Source organism: Drosophila subpulchrella, unplaced genomic scaffold (assembly GCF_014743375.2).
Source record: "Drosophila subpulchrella strain 33 F10 #4 breed RU33 unplaced genomic scaffold, RU_Dsub_v1.1 Primary Assembly Seq28, whole genome shotgun sequence".
Lineage (NCBI taxonomy): Eukaryota > Metazoa > Arthropoda > Insecta > Diptera > Drosophilidae > Drosophila > Drosophila subpulchrella.
Genome location: NW_023665563.1, coordinates 1,236,129 through 1,256,440, shown reverse-complemented (window position 1 = coordinate 1,256,440; position 20,312 = coordinate 1,236,129). Strand labels below are relative to the sequence as shown.

The 20,312-nt window shown below is 45.4% G+C and overlaps 1 protein-coding gene across 1 annotated transcript in view; it reads right to left on the bottom strand.

The window, feature by feature from the left end:
* Positions 1-3,114: 3,114 nt before the first annotated feature.
* The window catches only part of LOC119559655 (protein argonaute-3), a 336,633-nt gene continuing 319,435 nt past the window's right edge, over positions 3,115-20,312 (bottom strand). Inside the window, exon 8 of the mRNA XM_037872703.1 lies at positions 3,115-3,327. Within this exon, the coding sequence (XP_037728631.1) occupies positions 3,241-3,327 (87 nt within the window). The 3' untranslated portion in view covers positions 3,115-3,240. The remainder of the gene's footprint in view (positions 3,328-20,312) is intronic.

Below are 20,312 nucleotides of genomic sequence, written 5' to 3'. Positions count from 1 at the left end.
GTGCTGATATTTTGATAAGCCCAACCCATTCAGCGCTGTCCGATTCCTTAGGCACCCCGATAATCAGCGATTATAACCGAATACTACCTTATTTTAAGTGTAAATTTGTTATTTGTAAACGCAGGTATTAAATTTCATTTCATGCAGATATATGCGCATAGGCGCATCCTGTTCTTTATTTTTACAGACTTAAGAGTTGACCTCCATTCTAATGACTTTATATTATATTGTTACTACTTTTCCTGGTCAAAATAAGTGGGCGCAATACATCAATTCATGCCAACTTGCCGATGTGCATGTGTGCCGCTGTGTTTACTATTAATGAGGTCAAAAGGTGAGGTGAATTTGTTTGTAAAATAAAACCTCTCATTTATTCCTTTAAACTAATTTAATTCCTACAAAATAATCCCCTCTCGATGAAATACACTTATGCCAGAGATTTTTTCATTCCTCGAAACATGCCAAATAGCCCCTTTCCGGTATATCAACTCGAAACGCATTCCCCGGAGTGGTCTCTTGAGTTTTGGAAAACAGCCAGAATTCACACGGAGCCAAATGCGTTCAATTTTTGGCGAAATGGAAACGAAGAATGAGTGCAGTGTGAGACGGCGCAATATCGTAATGAAAAATCGCTCAAATAATATGCCGTAATAACAGTTTGGCCGGGTGGAAGACATTAATAGTGCACCAAAACACGAAAATCGACGAAAACAAATTCACCTTCCTTTTTGCCCACATGAACTAAAGTGAAGAATGTACTAAATTAAAACAAGGAAGAACGCTATAGTCGAGTACCTCGACTATCAGATACCCGTTACTCAGCTAAAGGGACCAAAGGAAAATGGAGATATGCAAGCAGCAAATGCGCAACCTACCGGCGGTAGACAGATTTAAGCGTTGTGGGCGTTAGAGTGGGCGTGGCAAAGTTTTTTTTAAATCAATCGATAGGTATTGACGAGACCAATACATTTCAGTTTAAATTTTTTATCTACCATGAAAATTGTGTGCGCCACAGACTTGGGCGGTTTGTGGGCGTTGGAGTGGGCGTGGCATATTCGCGTAATAAACTTGCGCTGCGCTCAAGCCTACGGAATCTAAATCTGAAATCTCGTTTCTCTATCTTTGATATTTTCCGAGATATCCGCGTACATATTTACGATTTTTTGAAGTTTGTGGGCGGTTTGTGGGCGTTAAAGTGGGCGTGGCAAACTTTTTTTTTGGGTCAATCGGTAGGTATTGATGAGAACAATACATTTCAGTTAAAATTTTTTTCTAGCATCAAAACTGTAGGAGCCACAGTTTTGGGCGGTTTGTGGGCGTTAGAGTGGGCGTGGCACTCTTCTGAAACAAACTTGCGCTGCGCAGGAATCTCAGGAATCTGCATGCCTAATCTCAGTATTGTAGCTCTTATAGTTTCCGAGATCTCAGCGTTCATACGGACAGACGGACAGACGGACAGACGGACATGGCTAGATCGACTCGGCTAGTGATCGTGATCAAGAATATATATACTTTATGGGGTCGGAAACGCTTCCTTCTGCCTGTTACATACTTTCCGACGAATCTAGTATACCCTTTTACTCTACGAGTAACGGGTATAACAAGAAAGGAAGTTAGCTTCGGCAAGCCGAAGCTTATATACCCTTGCAGCTATAATTATTAAATTTAAAAACACAACAAGGAAGAACGCTATAGTCGAGTACCTCGACTATCAGATACCCGTTACTCAGCTTAAGGGACCAAAGGAAAGTGGAGATATGCAAGCAGCAAATGCGCCACCTACCGGCGGTATACAGACTTAAGCGTTGTGGGCGTTAGAGTGGGCGTGGCAAACTTTTTTTTTAATCAATCGATAGGTATTGACGAGACCAATACATTTAAGTTAAAATTTTTTATCTAGCACGAAAATTGTGGGCGCCACAGGCTTGGGCGGTTTGTGGGCGTTAGAGTGGGCGTGGCAAACTTTTTTTTAAATCAATCGATAGGTATTGACGAGACCAATACATTTCAGTTAAAATTTTTTATCTAGCATGAAAATTGTGGGCGCCACAGGCTTGGGCGGTTTGTGGGCGTTAGAGTGGGCGTGGCAAACTTTTTTTTAAATCAATCGATAGGTATTGACGAGACCAATACATTTCCGTTTTAACTTTTTATCTACCATGAAAATTGTGAGCGCCACAGACTTGGGCGGTTTGTGGGCGTTGGAGTGGGCGTGGCATATTCGCGTAATAAACTTGCGCTGCGCTCAAGCCTACGGAATCTAAATCTGAAATCTCGTTTCTCTATCTTTGATATTTTCCGAGATATCCGCGTTCAAATTTACGATTTTTTGAAGTTTGTGGGCGGTTTGTGGGCGTTAAAGTGGGCGTGGCAAACTTTTTTTAGGTCAGTCGGTAGGTATTGATGAGAACAATACATTTCAGTTAAAATTTTTGTTCTAGCATCAAAACTGTAGGAGCCACAGTTTTGGGCGGTTTGTGGGCGTTAGAGTGGGCGTGGCACTCTTTTGAAACAAACTTGCGCTGCGCAGGAATCTCAGGAATCTGCATGCCTAATCCCAGTATTGTAACTCTTATAGTTTCCAAGATCTCAGCGTTCATACGGACAGACGGACAGACGGACAGACGGACAGACGGACATGGCTAGATCGACTCGGCTAGTGATCCTGATCAAGAATATATATACTTTATGAGGTCGGAAACGCTTCCTTCTGCCTGTTACATACTTTCCGACGAATCTAGTATACCCTTTTACTCTACGAGTAACGGGTATAAAAATCATAATAAAGGGAAGATCCGAAAAAAAAATAATTTAAGGATTGCACCTTCGACGTACACATGTTCTGATATCAACTTAGGTGACGAAAAAGGATTTGGAATTCGACGAAATAGATGCATTATCTACATTAGCTACAATAGAAAATGCCCGTTTGCGTCAAAGCTTAAATATTTTGCTGGAGCGAGAGAATGAGTACATTTTAGGTAGCAGTATCCTAAACAAGGATCGGTGTAACTCCCAATTTCGGAAGAAAACTTCAAGATCGAAGCGGCTAATAATCCAAATCAAGAATATATTACTAGTTAAGGTTCGAAACGCATTGTTCTTCCTGTGAAGTACTTTCCAACCGTTTACCATTTTATTCCACGAGTAACGGGTTTAGATACTTACTAAGTTCCACAGTTAAAAATATAATATAATACAAAGCGTTTTATTCAATGCGATACAAAAATCGTTGGGTTTTTAGAGATAGAAAAGTTTGTCCGAAAGCGAATCGGCCACATCTCGTTGAATACTTTGTCCAATCAAAAAAGCCAGTTTGTGAGCATACTGAAAAAATTGATATTTTAATTATGACTAGTTCAATGAAATACAATTTAACATGAAAAGGTGATCTATCTTCGGCAAGCCGAAGTTTATATGCCCTTGCAGTTGATATAGTCGAGTCAAATAATACTGGATTTCGAAAATAATAATTCGAAAAAGGATAACGGTAGTTCCTGATAGAGTTGAGCCCTTAGATCACAGAAAAAAGTCAAAAAATTGTTTATGGATAATTTTTTTTAATGAATATATAGCAGAAATTTGTTGGTATTTTTTTTTTCCCTGCGAGGCCGGAAAGCTTTTCTTTATCAGTAATAAATATATATTGTAATAAATATATAATAATAACATATTTAATAATAATAGATACAATAATAATATATTATGCCCGACCACCTCTTCTGAGACTGGGTTAAAGGAGTGGGTCGAAGACACACGTTAATGGGCACCTAAGAAAAAATAAGAGAAGAAATAAAGAAATGGATGTACGAAGATTTCTTTTGCGAAGTCATTCCATGCGTAGCTGCATCGATCACTTCGATCCTGTTACGTACGCCCTCCCGCATACAAAGATTCACCCCAGCGAAAAAACTGGTTTAAGTTTAAGCTCAACGTGTGCTGAATGTGTGCTTTTTCTGCTGGTTAATCGAGCGCTCAACGTGTGCTTTTTCTGCTGCTGAAAAGAGCGCTCAAAAGATTGCTCATTTTGGTTTTGTTTTGTTTTATTTTTGGGGCTTAAATATCGGACGGTTGGTCAAATCAGATTGCCGTTTTGGCCCGTATAAAGGATATCATTTAAGCTGTGCCCGTTTGACGATTTATTGGAGGCGTTAGACACGACGCGAACCTTTGGGGTGGTACAGTCTGGCTTGAAAACCGCGTTGAGTGGTAAATAAAAATGGCTGGAGTCGTTATTTGGAGATACTGACGATCCCCAACACTGAAATTTTAAAATAATGCCGCTGCTCCCGAATACTGAACTTGGGTATATACGTTTCAAAATCTGTAAAAAATCGATTTACCGACGGATTGTCGTGATCAATGGCTCATATTCTTCGGAAAAATTCAGCCTACAAGAAAAAAACATAAAATTAATTTTGGTTTTTGGGCGTGTATTTTTAAAGAAGCAATTTATGCCAGCGTTTTTGCATATTTTTCAACTTTGACGAAGTGCAGCTTCTATACTAATGAATGGAACTCAATGATGTTTATCAGAACTCGAGTTAGAAAATAAAAGTGTCAAAAGCGCAGAGCGCTGAAGCGTGACATTTCTCTGCTTTGCACTGATTTCTGTCGTTCTGCGACGCCGAACCTCTGCCGCAGCAGCAAAAAAGCGCGCTGTAGCTGAGAAATAGAAGACCCGAAAACCCGTGTCGAAGTCACACGAACATCTTCAGTGGTCGGCATAAGTATTTTGACAAAACAAAAGTTAAATATACTCATAATTTGAACTTATTTCTTGTAAACTTTGGCATCAATGGAAAGGTAATTTAAATGCCGTTTTAATGATACAATACATTTCTTAACCCATTCAGTACTTATTGAAAAGGACGAATTTGTGTTAACATCTACTTTTTAAACTTTTTTCCTCGACTAGAAAACTTAAATTTTTTGATGCAAAAGGTCTCTTCAAACAAATATAATAGTAACTGCAAAAAGAATTTTTCAAAAATCATTTTGCTAATATTTTTTATGATTTTTTGAAATTGCTTAAAAAAATGCATTTGAGCCATATTTTTCTCTTATTCATACAAATTTTTTTGGAATATAAATGGGAACTGTGTGTCTGCTGCATATAGTCGTTTATTTGAAAGAATACAGTTTTTATTTTTATACCCGTTACTCGTAGAGTAAAAAGGTAAACTAGATTCGTCGGAAAGTATGTAACAAGCAGAAGGAAGCGTTTCCGACCCCATAAAGTATATATATTCTTGATCAAGATCACTAGCCGAGTCGATCTAGCCATGTCCGTCTGTCCGTCTGTCCGTCCGTCCGGATGAACGCTGAGATCTCGGAAACTGTAAGAGCTAGGCTATTGAGACTTGGCGTGCAGATTCCTGAGCTTCTTACGCAGCGCAAGTTTGTTTCAGCAGAGTGCCACGCCCACTCTAACGCCCACAAACCGCCCAAAACTGTGGCTCCTACAGTTTTGATGCTAGAATAAAAATTTTAACTGAAATGTATTGTTCTCATCAATACCTATCGACTGACCCAAAAAAAAGTTTGCCACGCCCACTTTAACGCCCACAAACTTCAAAAAATCGTAAATATGAGCGCGGATATCTCGGAAAATATCAAAGATACAGAAATGGGATTTCAGATTTAGATTACGTAGGCTTGAGCGCAGCGCAAGTTTGTTCGCGTATGCCACGCCCACTCTAACGCCCACAAACCACCCAAGGTGGCCGGTAGGTGGTGCATTTCAATCTCGCTTTGCTGCTTGCATATCTCCATTTTCCTTTGGTCCCTTTAGCTGAGTAGCGGGTACCTGATAGTCGAGGTACTCGACTATAGCGTTCTTCCTTGTTTTGTTTGTTTTCCTGGTAATTACGTTGTCCTTTCCGTATGTCATTATGGATTTGTTTATTAGTAAAGTCATTTTTTTTATTGACTTCATTATAATATTCAATAACTGTCATTCTACCCTGTCTAAGGATACATAATTCTGATTCAAGCATATGAAATTATATATCCTTACGTATAAAGTCCAATCTAGACAAGATTGCTTTTAAATATAAAACTGTGCCGCGCTTAGTTAAAGCGTCGTGGGCAAAAAATGGTAAAACGATAAAAAACTGTTGACTCTGAATTTTATAAAGACTCATTTCAGTTTCTGCAGCTTTCCTCCAACCTACGTATTGAGTTGGTTCACCTGTGAATTTTGGTAATGATTTTATTACTACATGAGTTGTTTCACATTTTATAGTTGTGTCGATTTATTGAATTTGTTAGTCCTCCACTGCGATTGCATTTGTAGCTAACTTTTCTTCTAAGCCATCTATTTTCTAAATCACTTCGCTCAGCTGAACATTAGTTAATCTATTAATTGATTCCACTGAACACTGAACCTCCGGTTTCCATTCTTAAATTGAATTCAAAATTATTTATTAAATTTTCGAGATTGTTTTCTTATAAGTCAGTTGTAAAAATATCTTACAGATACTTAATTTTATTTTAAATAAAATTTTATTTTTAAATTTAAATTTAAAATAACATTTTATTTTTAAATTTAAAAATAAAATGTTATTTTAAATTTAAAAATAAAATGTTATTTTAAATAATTTTATATACAATTTATTTATTAAATTGTTTTTTTTTTAACTTTTGATGGCGCAGCCCCACGTCTGAAAGAGACACAAAACTATTATATGATATTAAACTTTCTTTAATTCAAAATCAAAAAGACCTCCTGGGTTTGCCAATTCGCTTTATGGACTTAGAATTTTGAAAACAAACACATATAAAAAGTACAAACCGTCGGGTAAGAGATCCGATTTCTCACGATATGGCTCGATTGAATTTTAATGTTCCAAACAGTCATTTCCTGCAGTTCCACGATTGAATCATCACGAAGTCGACTGCGAAGTCGGCAGAGCAGCCAGCGACGCCGGCAGAGCTGAGCGCGACGGCGGCAAAGCAGACGCGCTCTCAGTCGGGAACCGCAAGGAAGAACGCACAAAAAATAATTTTGTGCCTCTCCCTCTCTCGCCATGTCTCCGCTGGAAAAATGCGGATAAAAGCAAAGGGGCCCAGCAAAAAAAAAATTTTGCTAGTCTTTTGTGCACCCTTGCATTTTAAAAATGTAAGCCAATTAAAATATTTTGTGTGGGCTTTAAAATATTTGTATTTCTTAAAAAATTGCTCAGCTTATTATTTGGTATTATGTGAAGTTAATTAAATGTATTTTTATATAACGATTTGCATAGCGGATATGTCTTTATAACGGAACATGCATAAACAAACGGGACACGCAAAAAAAGCAGAACAACAACGGAGTAGCGGAACCGTTGTTGTTGTTGCTGCTTGTTGTTCTTTTCGTTTTTCTGGAAAGCACGCGCCTTTGTTCGCCTTTTTCACTTGCGTTTACTTATTTGAAGGAATTGAAGTTACCAAAGTTAAAGATTTTATAATAAACAAAACCAGTGCTATTTAAAAAATATATAAGATAGGTACGTCTCTCGCAAACAAATATTTTTTTAAACAGTGAAACTAAAAACAAGTTATTGTATATTAAAAAAGGGAACAAAAAACACAGTGGCGGATAAGAATAGCAGTGAAAATATTATTTTTTCAATTGAAAAAACAGAAATAGTGCATATAAATAAACAATTGAATGGTAATACAAATCTGGGAAAGAATCTTTAAATCTTATTGAGCGCAAACTTCCTAGGGACCAAAAATAAGAACTATTTGGTTTTAGATCTTATATTTGTTGTTAAAGTTCTTTTAAAATGAATAACAATTATATTTAACCACTATTTTTAGTTTTGTGTACGTAAAAAAATTCCTACCATGGCTATTTAAATAAAAATCTCAAACATCTCTTATTTTCAGTCCCTGAAAAAGTGTTATTTTTTCCGCAACCGCAAAATAAGTACATTTTTTAATAAATAATAAACAAATATATATATAATGTGGTATGTTTTTCTTTATCATTTTTTACAACAAAGTTAAATAAATCAAGTGACTGAAAACAAAAACGTGCAAAATTCTTCTCGTTTTTTAAATATTATCTTATATTTTTAGACAAAGCTGGTGGTAAGTCTATTGGAAAATGGAAGGCTAAGTCGTTCCATTTTAAGCATATTATCCAAGGAACTTGTTCTGTTCCACAACTTAATGGGGGAACAGAACAAAAAGAAGCTTAAGGTCTACCCAAATTGTAAGTTTAGCTTTTAAAAGACTTTTGGAATTTTTACATTAAATGCCAAAAAGAACAGTTCCTTTACTCAAAATAAAACTTACAAACAACGATTACTTTCGGTCATTCGTTTTTATTCTTGTCTCGTTCTATTTTTAAAACACATTTTTTTTCTAATGCTAGGTGCAATCGCTAAGGTGAAGCCCTCGGAGCCTCCGAAAATGGAGCTGCTCAAAAAATAACGCGACGCAGACACCAGATGCTGACAAGGAGGTGCCAACGACCCCGAGAACCCCGTGTTGAGTCGCCACAAAAAAAATTTCTTCTTTTTGCCCTACCTTCTTACCCAAGTAGATTTCTTTTGCTTAATGAGCGTGCACAAGTAAATCGTTGAATAATGTTTGGTACTATTTTTATGCATAATCTTATCAGCGGTAATATTGATTTCGTAGATTTAATAAAAAGCCTAACTTGTAATGCTCCTGCTAGACTAACGCGCAATTACTATCCAGTTCACTTGCCGCGATATGCATCAAATTTTAGTCTGCACGAGCCCTTTCGCGTTCTCTTTAATAATCTCATAATACAAAAAATAATTAAATTTGTTCCTTAACTTCTATCCCTGTATTGTAAACTAAAATTTTAACTAATTTGGGTAATTCTCTAATTTACGGTCCCCACCCCCAAAAATTCGCGAAAAAATTATCATCGACGGACCGCGAATTCTTAAGAATTTATATGAAGAAATTAAGGCGCGCGAAAAAAGGCTTTTGAATTTTCGTAACGCAACTACAAAATGCCTCTGTGCGAGTCCTTCCTAAAGAAACACAAATCCCACACCACATTAATTCACGGCATCTTCACAGCGATGGCCAATTTATACAATCCAAAGATAAATTTATTGATGTATGCTTAAAAAAGAAAACTAAAGATTCGTGAACTTAAAAATTTATAAAAATCGTTCAAAACAAATTAGGCATAAAATTTAAAAAAAAAATTGCGGCTGTGGGGCCTGGCCTGCTACAAAAACAATTACTCATTTTTGTCACATTATTCAGAATGCTTATTATTTTGACAAGGGATAAAAACCCCTTATGTCTTTTATAGCAAAACACTCAAAATCATAGTGTGAGGAGTTGAATAACTCCCCACAAATAGAAGCAGCAGCGGATGGCCGGCCGCTTACCAGATACGCGGCGAATTGGCGTAGTAACGGCGCGGCGAGGAGATCGAGAGAGTTTGGAGACCAGCGAAGGAGAGCGAGAGAGTTTGGAGACCAGCGAAGGAGAGCGAGAGAGTTTAGAGACCAACGAAGGAGAGCGAGAGAGATTGGAGACCAAGGATGGAGATCGAGAGAGAATGGAGACTTGGCGGGCAGAGCAAGAGTGCCGTGTGCAAAATCGGATAACGGAACTGCACCGGACTTTGGACTCTCCCGTGAACTTTGGACCGGGAGAAGAAGTGCCACATCTCGGCAGTGGAGTGGCACACAGGCGTGCCACAAACATCATGTGAATCAGCGGGACGGCAGCAGTGGGCGGAACATCGATTGGAGCGGTACGTGAAGGACAAGTGGGTCAACCAGGAGGCGCGGACTTTGGACCCGGAGTGGAGAGATCCAGCGAGCCGTGCGCAAAAGGGGAATAACGGTTCCCGGAAGCCCTATATAAGGCCGCAGAGCGCTGGCAGCTGGATCAGTCGATCACGAGGAGTCAAGCCTTCAAGATCAGTCAAAGTACCAAGTGAACAATCAGTCAAGCAAGTAATCTACGAGGGAGCTACAACCAAGCGAGTCGTCGGAAGCAGCGCCGTGGGAAGCACACAAGGAGCAAGATCGCCACGTCGAGACGTTCGGGATTGGGACATCAGGAATCTCCGAATTGAGACACAAGTGGCTGAGTTCCGGAAGGCAACACACGGCTAAGTCAAGGCGTTCGTTTTCCAACTTTGTCGCGACCACACCCTGGCGAGTCGCCCGGCGGGTCCGTCAGAGACAAGCGGAGGAGTCCTACGACGAGGAACCGTCAGTTTGGGGAGGAAAGTTGTCTGAGACCCAGCGTACCTTGCCCGACCAAGCAGGACCTGGCGTGACGGACGAGCGGTAGATCGATTTGCGGTTTCAAGAGGCGAGCGCCTGGAGAGCCCTGCGAGTACCGGCGAAGTTCCTGAACAGCAACCGCCCAACTCCCCGAGTGCCAGAACGACAAGCTACTGGTCAGGAGACAACGCAGAAGACATCGACAGCGACGCCAGCAGACATCTCCGGCAGCCACGTTACCATCGCCGCGCGGAGCTCATTGGGGAGCGCAGGCGCGTCACGGACGTTAAGCAGTAGGGTGAAGTCGGGTGGAACGTTCGTCTGCGCTAGGCGTAAAGCGAAGTGAACTGCTAGGCAGCCTCCTGGCGACAGCCTGGACTGTCAGCGCGATCTGAGCAAGAACCTAGCGGGACCGTCCGGGACAGAGCAAGGGACAGGTATTGCCTCGAAAGGCGTCGGCCTGGAGAGCAAGGCTTGTTCACCCTAGTCTGAGAACGGTGACGCTTCCCTAAGCCCACAAGGCCGAACTCTCTGCGAGTCTAAGGCGCAACAAGCGACCCCGAGGCAGCGCGTCGGCGAGTGAGCAGAGGCGGCCACTACGAGCGTCCCGAGACCCAGGAGCCAAGCGGAAGCCGAGTCAACGCGTCGACAAGCCAGAAGGAGGAGCACCAGCAGCCGGCGGAACCAGAACGAGGAGATACAGAAGCCAGCATAGCCACACACCCGCTGTACCAATACCACGAGAATAAATCCCACTGTTGCCATTTGAACCCATTGTTTTCTCACTGATCTACGGGGCAGTCACGTCATATAAATTTGGTGGGACGAACGCACAATCTTCTGAGCTAGCCGCACGAATCTCGTAGCGAGCAGACATACAAAATCAGTTCGTTACATCTGGCGCCCAACGTGATTGTCCCAACAGTGAGAACAGCACAGTAAAAATGGGAAAGAAGTGGATTTACCGCCTCAAGAAGGAAGACTTCGCCCATGTCGCACAGAGGCTCAATGTCGCCCTGGAGGGCAGGCTAGACGACATGAGGAAGGCACTATCGGAATACTACTCCGAAACAGAGAATGATCCACAACTCGCCGACATCTGGGCCGAGCTGGAGGCAACATACTACGACAGAGCCGGCCCAAGCATCACGCTAACGAACGCTGAAGGGGACAACTTGGTGGCAAGCCTGAGCATTGACAACATGCAAAAAGAGGCCCACAGGAGAGAATCAAGCCAAGAAAAGAAAGCAGCAGCGCTAACCCCGAGACCAAGCCAGTCGGACTATGCAAAGGTCGCTAAACAGGTCCGTGAATGGTCGTTCAGGTTCGACGGGGCGGAAAAACCATTCGAGTTCCTGGAGCAAGTAGAATGGTCCGCCAACACGTACGGTTTGGAGCTCGATATGATCCCTCGAGCGATGCCAGAGTTGCTAAAAGGAAGGGCTTTGAAATGGTTCATCGCCAACAATAAGCAGTGGAGAACTTGGGCAGAGTTCATTGAAAGTTTCCACACATATTTCCTGCCAAGAGATTTCTTCACCAGGATGGCGGACCAGGTCCGGCAAAGGAAGCAGGGCTTCAGCGAGTCGTTCAAGGACTACATGATCGACATGCAGACGATGGTGAGGCCACTTAATTACTCCGCTAAAGAGACCCTAAGGATCATCAAGGAAAACTGCACCCCTAGTCTAAGGATCTTCCTAAGGGCATACAAAGTGTCGGACCTGGACACGCTGATGATACTAGCAGACGAGTACGAAGAACTTGAAAAGGAACGGGAAGTTTTCGCACAGGAGAACAAGTTCTCAAGGACCAAGTCGGCGTCACCAACACAGGTGACATGCAGAAGATGCGAGGAGACAGATAACCAGGACATACGAGGAAACGACCAATGGTCACCACCACACCAAGCCAGACGACAGCAGGCAACAGACGCACCACGCGGAGGTCATGGCACACCACCCCCACAGCAACAGAGACATCCAAACAACACCTTGTGGAGGCCGCCAAGCAACACACAGAGGCCACAAGATGCCACCCATATCACAGACCCGCAGGAGGCCTGTCGGAAATGCGGTGGGAACGGACACTGGGCTAGAGGATGTCGTAACCAGCGGCTGCTGTTTTGCTGGATATGCGGCAAGGTGGGTGTTAGGAGCGTTGATTGCTGCCAACGATCGGGAAATGGCCAGCGATCTCAGCCGCAGAGAGGCGAGCGGGGATCGCACAATGCCACCTCTCCAAACTAACGGGCGAGCTAATCGAGGAGGAGCAGCAGTTGTCCGCAGCTGTGATGATTGGTGGGAAAAGCTACAAAGCCACAATCGACACCGGAGCAACGGCAAGCTTCGTTAGCGAAGAATTGGCGGACAATATTGCTGCTCTAGGAAAGATTACCAGGACGAGACGGCAAGTTAGGTTGGCAGATGGAAGGTGCGGCGGAATTAATGCGCAGCTCGAGGTGGAGGTCAAATTCGGCAACAAACAAGTGACCATGAGCCTGTTGATTTTACCCGGGGTAGTGGATCCATTAGTGTTGGGATGGAACTTCCTGAAACAAGTCGGAACCAAAATAAGGTGTGCTGGACACGAAGTAATAATACCAGCCAGGAACCGACACAATGGATGGCTCGAGGAGAAGCTATCAGTAGCAGTCGTTCAACAAGTAAACGAGTTGGACGATACTACAGCGTTCCTTGAAACAGAGCTGGCAGACTTCAGCACAATGTCGGGAACATCGAATATGGCAGAACACCAGATCAAAATGAAGGACGACAAGCCAATCAAGCAGAGATACTACCCAAAGAACCCAAAAATTCAAGGGGAAATCAACGCAAAGGTGGACGAGCTTCTCCAAATGGGGTTCATAGAGCATTCAAAGAGCCCATACAGCTCCCCCATCGTGATGGTGAAAAAGAAGACAGGCAAGTGGAGACTGTGTGTCGACTTCAGGCAGATCAACGCGAAGTCAGTGAAGGATGCCTACCCAATGCCCCGCATAAACTACATCCTAGATCAACTAAGAGAAGCGCGGTACATCAGCAGTTTGGACCTGAAGGATGGATACTGGCAGATCCCACTGGAAGAAAGTAGCAGGCAATATACAGCATTTACGGTACCAGGCAAAGGTCTGTTTCAGTGGAGGGTAATGCCGTTCGGACTTCACTCGGCGTCGGCAACGTTTCAGCGAGTCTTGGACCAAGTAATTGGCCCCGAAATGTCACCTCACGCATTCGCGTACCAGGATGACATAATAGTGATCGGTCGCACGCTAGAAGAACACAAAAGAAACCTGAGGGAAGTGTTCCGGCGTCTAAAGGAGGCAAATCTGAGGCTGAATCCAGAAAAATGCCAATTCTTCAAAAAGGAGCTGCTGTATCTGGGACATCGAGTGACTAGCGAGGGAATAGGAACAGATCCAGAAAAAGTAGCCGCCATCGCCGAACTAGAACCGCCATCGACTGTCAAAGAGCTCCGGCAATACCTAGGAGTATCGTCGTGGTACCGCCGGTTTGTACCAGATTTTTCCAGAATCGTCAAACCCCTGAACGACCTGCTGCGCAAAGGCAGTAAGTGGGAGTGGACACCAGAGCACCAGATGGCGTTTGAGGAGGTTAAGGCAAGACTCGTGGCAGATCCAGTGCTAGCATGCCCGGACTTCAGTAGAACTTTCATCCTGCAAACAGACGCCAGCGACTACGGCATCGGAGCGATACTGACCCAGGACACCGAAAAGGGCGAAAGAGTAATCTCCTACTCGAGCCGAACACTGAACGGCGCGGAAAAGAACTACTCGACAACGGAGAAGGAGTGCTTGGCGATCGTCTGGGCGATCCGGAAGCTCAGGCCATATCTGGAAGGTTACCACTTTAAGGTAGTAACCGACCACATGGCCCTGAAGTGGCTCAACAGCATCGAAAGCCCTTCAGGAAGGATCGCCAGATGGGCCCTGGAGCTACAACAGTACGACTTTGAGATAGCGTAGAGAAAGGGCCAGCTAAACGTGGTGGCCGACGCATTATCAAGACAACCACTACCAGAGACGCTACGAGGAGTAAAAGAGGCATCGGCAACAATAACCTCAGGAGAGTGCAGCTGGATCAAGGACATGGGCGAAAAGATAAGGACCCAACCGCAGAAGTACCCGGACTATGTTATGGATGGTGAGACACTGTACAGAAACATACCTCACCGAGCAGGCAGTGAAGACGTCGCGTCATGGAAGATGTGCGTCCCGAAGTCGCTACGAGAAACAGTGTTGAGGGAAAACCACGACGCACCGTCCGCGGGACACGTAGGAAGCCGAAGGACAATCGCACGGTTGGCAGCCCGATACTACTGGCCAGGCATGCATAGAGACGCCCGAGCCCACGTACGAAAATGCGAGATTTGCATGCGGTTTAAGCCCAATCAGATGCAGGCGGCCGGGAAGATGTTGACCCAAGTGCCGGAGGAACCATGGGCCACGGTATGTGCAGACTTCGTGGGACCCCTACCAAGATCTAAGCACGGGAACCAAATGCTGCTGGTCATGATTGACAGGTTTTCGAAATGGACGGAACTGGTGCCCCTACGCAGTGCGACAGCAGAGTCGCTCAAGAAGGCGTTTAGGGAGCGCATAATCGCAAGGTACGGGGTCCCGAAGGTGGTCATAACGGACAATGGAGTACAGTTTGAGAGATGGGTATCAGTCAACAATTCACCGCGCCATACACACCACAAGAGAATCCGACCGAACGAGCAAACAGAACGGTCAAGACCATGATTGCGCAGTTCGCAGGGCAGGACCAGAGAAACTGGGACGAGAAGTGGCCGGAGATTATGCTAGCAGTCAACACGAGCACATCGGAATCCACCGGCCATACACCGGCGTTTCTTACCCAGGGAAGGGAACCTCGTCTACCCAGCAGCCTATACGATAAGGAAACCCTAGGAACTGGACGAGCTACGGAGACCCCTGAGGAAAATGCCAACAAACTAAGAGAGGTATTCGAGGTCGTGCGGCGAAATATGGAAAAGGCGTCCCAGGACCAAGCCAGACACTACAATCTGAGAAGGAGACAATGGTCACCAGCGGTGGGCGACATAGTGTGGGCCAAGGAACATCACCTGTCCAAAGCGGCTGAAGGATTCGCTGCAAAACTAGCCCCGAGGTACGACGGACCTTACCAGGTTGTAGATTTCGTCTCTCCAGTGATCTGCAAAATTCGCCACACACAGTCGAAGAAAGAAAGGACAGTTCACGTTGGCGAGCTCAAGCAACAACAAATCGAGCAGACAGCAGAAACGTCAGGTACGAGGCGACAGGATTAGGCGTCAGGCCGAAGCGAGAGTCATCAATACGCCACACGGAAAGGACAATCAGCATAGCACAAGGACATGGATAAGGATTTCACGTTGATCCAGACTGCGAGGCTACAGGATTATGCGTCAGGCCTAAGCGAGAGTCATCCACAAGCCACGCAGAAAGATCAACCATAAGGATAGGTCACAAGGACATGGATAAGGAATTCACATTGATCCAGTCTGCGAGGCGACAGGATTATGCGTCAGGCCTAAGCGAGAGTCATCCACACGCCACGCAGAAAGGACAATTACAAGGACAGGTCACAAGGACGTGGATAAGGATGGATGGTGATCCCGACCGCAAGGCAACAGGATTCAGCGTCGGGCAGTTGCCAGAGTCATCCGAGATTACGCCAGGCGGAAAGGACACTTAAGAGGACGACACAAAGACACGAGTAACGATAAGGGATCCACCCGCAAGGCAACAGGTTTTAAGCGTCGGGCGCGAGCCAGAGTCAACCGATTACGCGACGTAGAAGAGAGTATGCGCGGAGGGAGACAAGCAAAACAAGGCGCGCAGTCCAGGCATACACCGTAGCATCCGGAGATTCTATACGGAGCACCGAACGAGCTCGTCTAGTTGTTACCCGAGGAAAGGGGGAGGACGGTGCAGAATCAGATCTACACCGTATCCAGTTGGTCACAAGAGATAGGAACACGCATCGCACCAACAGTTGACAGAAAAAAAACACACGAACAAACCCTGAAAGGAAAGAAAAGTAAATGCCGGTTCAACCAAATGTGCAACTCACCACGGGCAGAAAAGCTCTGCTGCAAACGAAGCCCAAACGTTATTCAAGGCCACTGGGGCCATTGTACTGGAGGTTGAGGGCAACGAACGGCATAGGCTGGAAGGAGCTGAGATGAGAAAATGGAAAAGACAGATCAGCCAGAAGCTGTGCGGGCAGATCAAAAGTTGCAAAATCACCACGAGCCAGGGAAGGGGGCGCCTCGATAGGCGATCGATTGGCATTAGATGAAAGTGCGATCGATGGGTACACGTCAAATGGTAATATCGGCCAACGGTGGAAATATCGCAACGAGCAGGTGGCAACGCCGCACCGTCGATATCGATAACGCACATCGATCACGCACGATTGGTGTGACCAGGCGGAGGAAGCGAATAAAAGGAGTAGAACGCAGCAATGAGCAGCGAGCTGGGGATCGATAGCCCAGGAGTATCGATGTCCCAGTGGGAACACAGGAAATATCGGCGCGGGAGATTTAAAGTTGCTACGAGGAGGATGACCCCGCTGTAGAAACCCAAGGGAGTTAAGAGCGTCGAGGGAGCATCGAGGGAGCAACGAGGGAGCGCCGCGGGAATCACAAGGACTCAAAGGCTAGGATAAGCAAGGAAACGCCGGAGAATAGGAACCAGTCTTAAATGTTTCCCGAAGTAAGGGGGGAATGTGAGGAGTTGAATAACTCCCCACAAATAGAAGCAGCAGCGGATACGCGGCGAATTGGCGTAGTAACGGCGCGGCGAGGAGATCGAGAGAGTTTGGAGACCAGCGAAGGAGAGCGAGAGAGTTTGGAGACCAGCGAAGGAGAGCGAGAGAGTTTGGAGACCAACGAAGGAGAGCGAGAGAGATTGGAGACCAAGGATGGAGATCGAGAGAGAATGGAGACTTGGCGGGCAGAGCAAGAGTGCCGTGTGCAAAATCGGATAACGGAACTGCACCGGACTTTGGACTCTCCCGTGAACTTTGGACCGGGAGAAGAAGTGCCACATCTCGGCAGTGGAGTGGCACACAGGCGTGCCACAAACATCATGTGAATCAGCGGGACGGCAGCAGTGGGCGGAACATCGATTGGAGCGGTACGTGAAGGACAAGTGGGTCAACCAGGAGGCGCGGACTTTGGACCCGGAGTGGAGAGATCCAGCGTGCCGTGCGCAAAAGGGGAATAACGGTTCCCGGAAGCCCTATATAAGGCCGCAGAGCGCTGGCAGCTGGATCAGTCGATCACGAAGAGTCAAGCCTTCAAGATCAGTCGATCACGAAGAGTCAAGCCTTCAAGATCAGTCAAAGTACCAAGTGAACAATCAGTCAAGCAAGTAATCTACGAGGGAGCTACAACCAAGCGAGTCGTCGGAAGCAGCGCCGTGGGAAGCACACAAGGAGCAAGATCGCCACGTCGAGACGTTCGGGATTGGGACATCAGGAATCTCCGAATTGAGACACAAGTGGCTGAGTTCCGGAAGGCAACACACGGCTAAGTCAAGGCGTTCGTTTTCCAACTTTGTCGCGACCACACCCTGGCGAGTCGCCCTGCGGGTCCGTCAGAGACAAGCGGAGGAGTCCTACGACGAGGAACCGTCAGTTTGGGGAGGAAAGTTGTCTGAGACCCAGCGTACCTTGCCCGACCAAGCAGGACCTGGCGTGACGGACGAGCGGTAGATCGATTTGCGGTTTCAAGAGGCGAGCGCCTGGAGAGCCCTGCGAGTACCGGCGAAGTTCCTGAACAGCAACCGCCCATCTCCCCGAGTGCCAGAACGACAAGCTACTGGTCAGGAGACAACGCAGAAGACATCGACAGCGACGCCAGCAGACATCTCCGGCAGCCACGTTACCATCGCCGCGCGGAGCTCATTGGGGAGCGCAGGCGCGTCACGGACGTTAAGCAGTAGGGTGAAGTCGGGTGGAACGTTCGTCTGCGCTAGGCGTAAAGCGAAGTGAACTGCTAGGCAGCCTCCTGGCGACAGCCTGGACTGTCAGCGCGATCTGAGCAAGAACCTAGCGGGACCGTCCGGGACAGAGCAAGGGACAGGTATTGCCTCGAAAGGCGTCGGCCTGGAGAGCAAGGCTTGTTCACCCTAGTCTGAGAACGGTGACGCTTCCCTAAGCCCACAAGGCCGAACTCTCTGCGAGTCTAAGGCGCAACAAGCGACCCCGAGGCAGCGCGTCGGCGAGTGAGCAGAGGCGGCCACTACGAGCGTCCCGAGACCCAGGAGCCAAGCGGAAGCCGAGTCAACGCGTCGACAAGCCAGAAGGAGGAGCACCAGCAGCCGGCGGAACCAGAACGAGGAGATACAGACGCCAGCATAGCCACACACCCGCTGTACCAATACCACGAGAATAAATCCCACTGTTGCCATTTGAACCCATTGTTTTCTCACTGATCTACGGGGCAGTCACGTCATATAAATTTGGTGGGACGAACGCACAATCTTCTGAGCTAGCCGCACGAATCTCGTAGCGAGCAGACATACAAAATCAGTTCGTTACAATAGAAAAGGCAACTTTGTTTTTATGGTAAAACACGTAACTTTGAAATTCGATTACAAGAGAACCATGGCAGACCGCGCCTTTATTTCTTCATGTAAATTCTTAAGAATTCGCGGTCCGTCGAGGATAATTTTTTCGCGAATTTTGGGGGTGAGGACCGTAAACTACAGTATTACCCTAATGTTCTTCACCTGTAGTGCATCAACGTTTAACAATAACAAAAAGTATTCAAATCTTAAAATAGTATAATATAATTTAAGTTTATCTGAACTTAAGTTACAAGTTCCTAATATTTATTGCTGGATGGGAAGGTCATTACGACGAAGACGAGAGCAGCTGCTCACTCTGGTTAGGGCTCTTGCGAAGTGGTTTGGGTGTGATACAGTTTATTGTAGTATCTTTCTATGGTTTGCGCTATTTCATCTCTGACGGGGAGTATATGCAGATCTTTCTGAATGTTATCGTTCCGAACAAACCACGGTGCACCGGTGATGGTTCTGAGGATTTTCGACAGAGCGACTGAGCTCTCTGCATAATTTCTACGCTACTTTTACTGGAGCTCCCTCACGACTGAGAGCCATATGTCCAGCTCTCTGCATAATTTCTACGCTACTTTTACTGGAGCTCCCTCACAACTGACAGCCATATGTCCAGATTAGTTTTAGGACTGAGTTGTAGAGCAGTACCTTGTAGTCTAGACTAAGTGGAGAGCGGGAGTTTATAAGCCAGTGCAGGCTACCAGCCTTCAGCATTCGGTGTGTTCTCTTGGCACAGTATTGTTTAATGTAAGCGGAGGGCAATCTCGTCTGTTTAATGTAAATGTAACGTGCTTACACTTTTTTGTGGACATTTTGATCGACTAAGGATTGCAGTATAGTCAGCAAACGTAAACATAGTCAGTCGTCCGCTCGTGGGAGTGTCGGAAGTATAGAGGAGGTAAACCGTTGGGCCAATGGTTTCAATGTTATGGTCAGCAGATATGGTGTTGTTGCATCTCACCGCTAATTTCTCAAATGTTCTTAAATGCGGTTCGAATTTCCGATGATATATGGTTTACCTGCTCGACGGTATCAAAGCCGAATTGATGTGCTGGGATTATGTTGTGGTTTCTTAGATCCGGTACAATACGGGTCAAAAAGGCACTTTTCAAAGAGCTTTGATAGGCATGATAGTATACTTATAGGTCTATAGATGGAGCGGCTGTGTGGTCTTGTCGAGGCTTAGGTATCACTATGATGATCGACTTCATCCACTTCTCAGCCGACTCTCATCATTGCATTGAAGAGCTGGCATATGGTGAAAATGGCACATTGAAGAAGCTCAATGATCTTCGGAGTTATTAGATCACAGCCTGGAGATTTTTGTGGTTGCAGCTGCTCCTTTATGACCTTGGCTATATCACTCGGCTTAAATTCAATGTGATCGTGTACGTTGTCGTCTACTCGTGGTTGTATAGGTAGTACGTCTGATGCTGGGTATGGGTGGAAGACATTCTCAAGATGGATAGCGAATGTTTCCG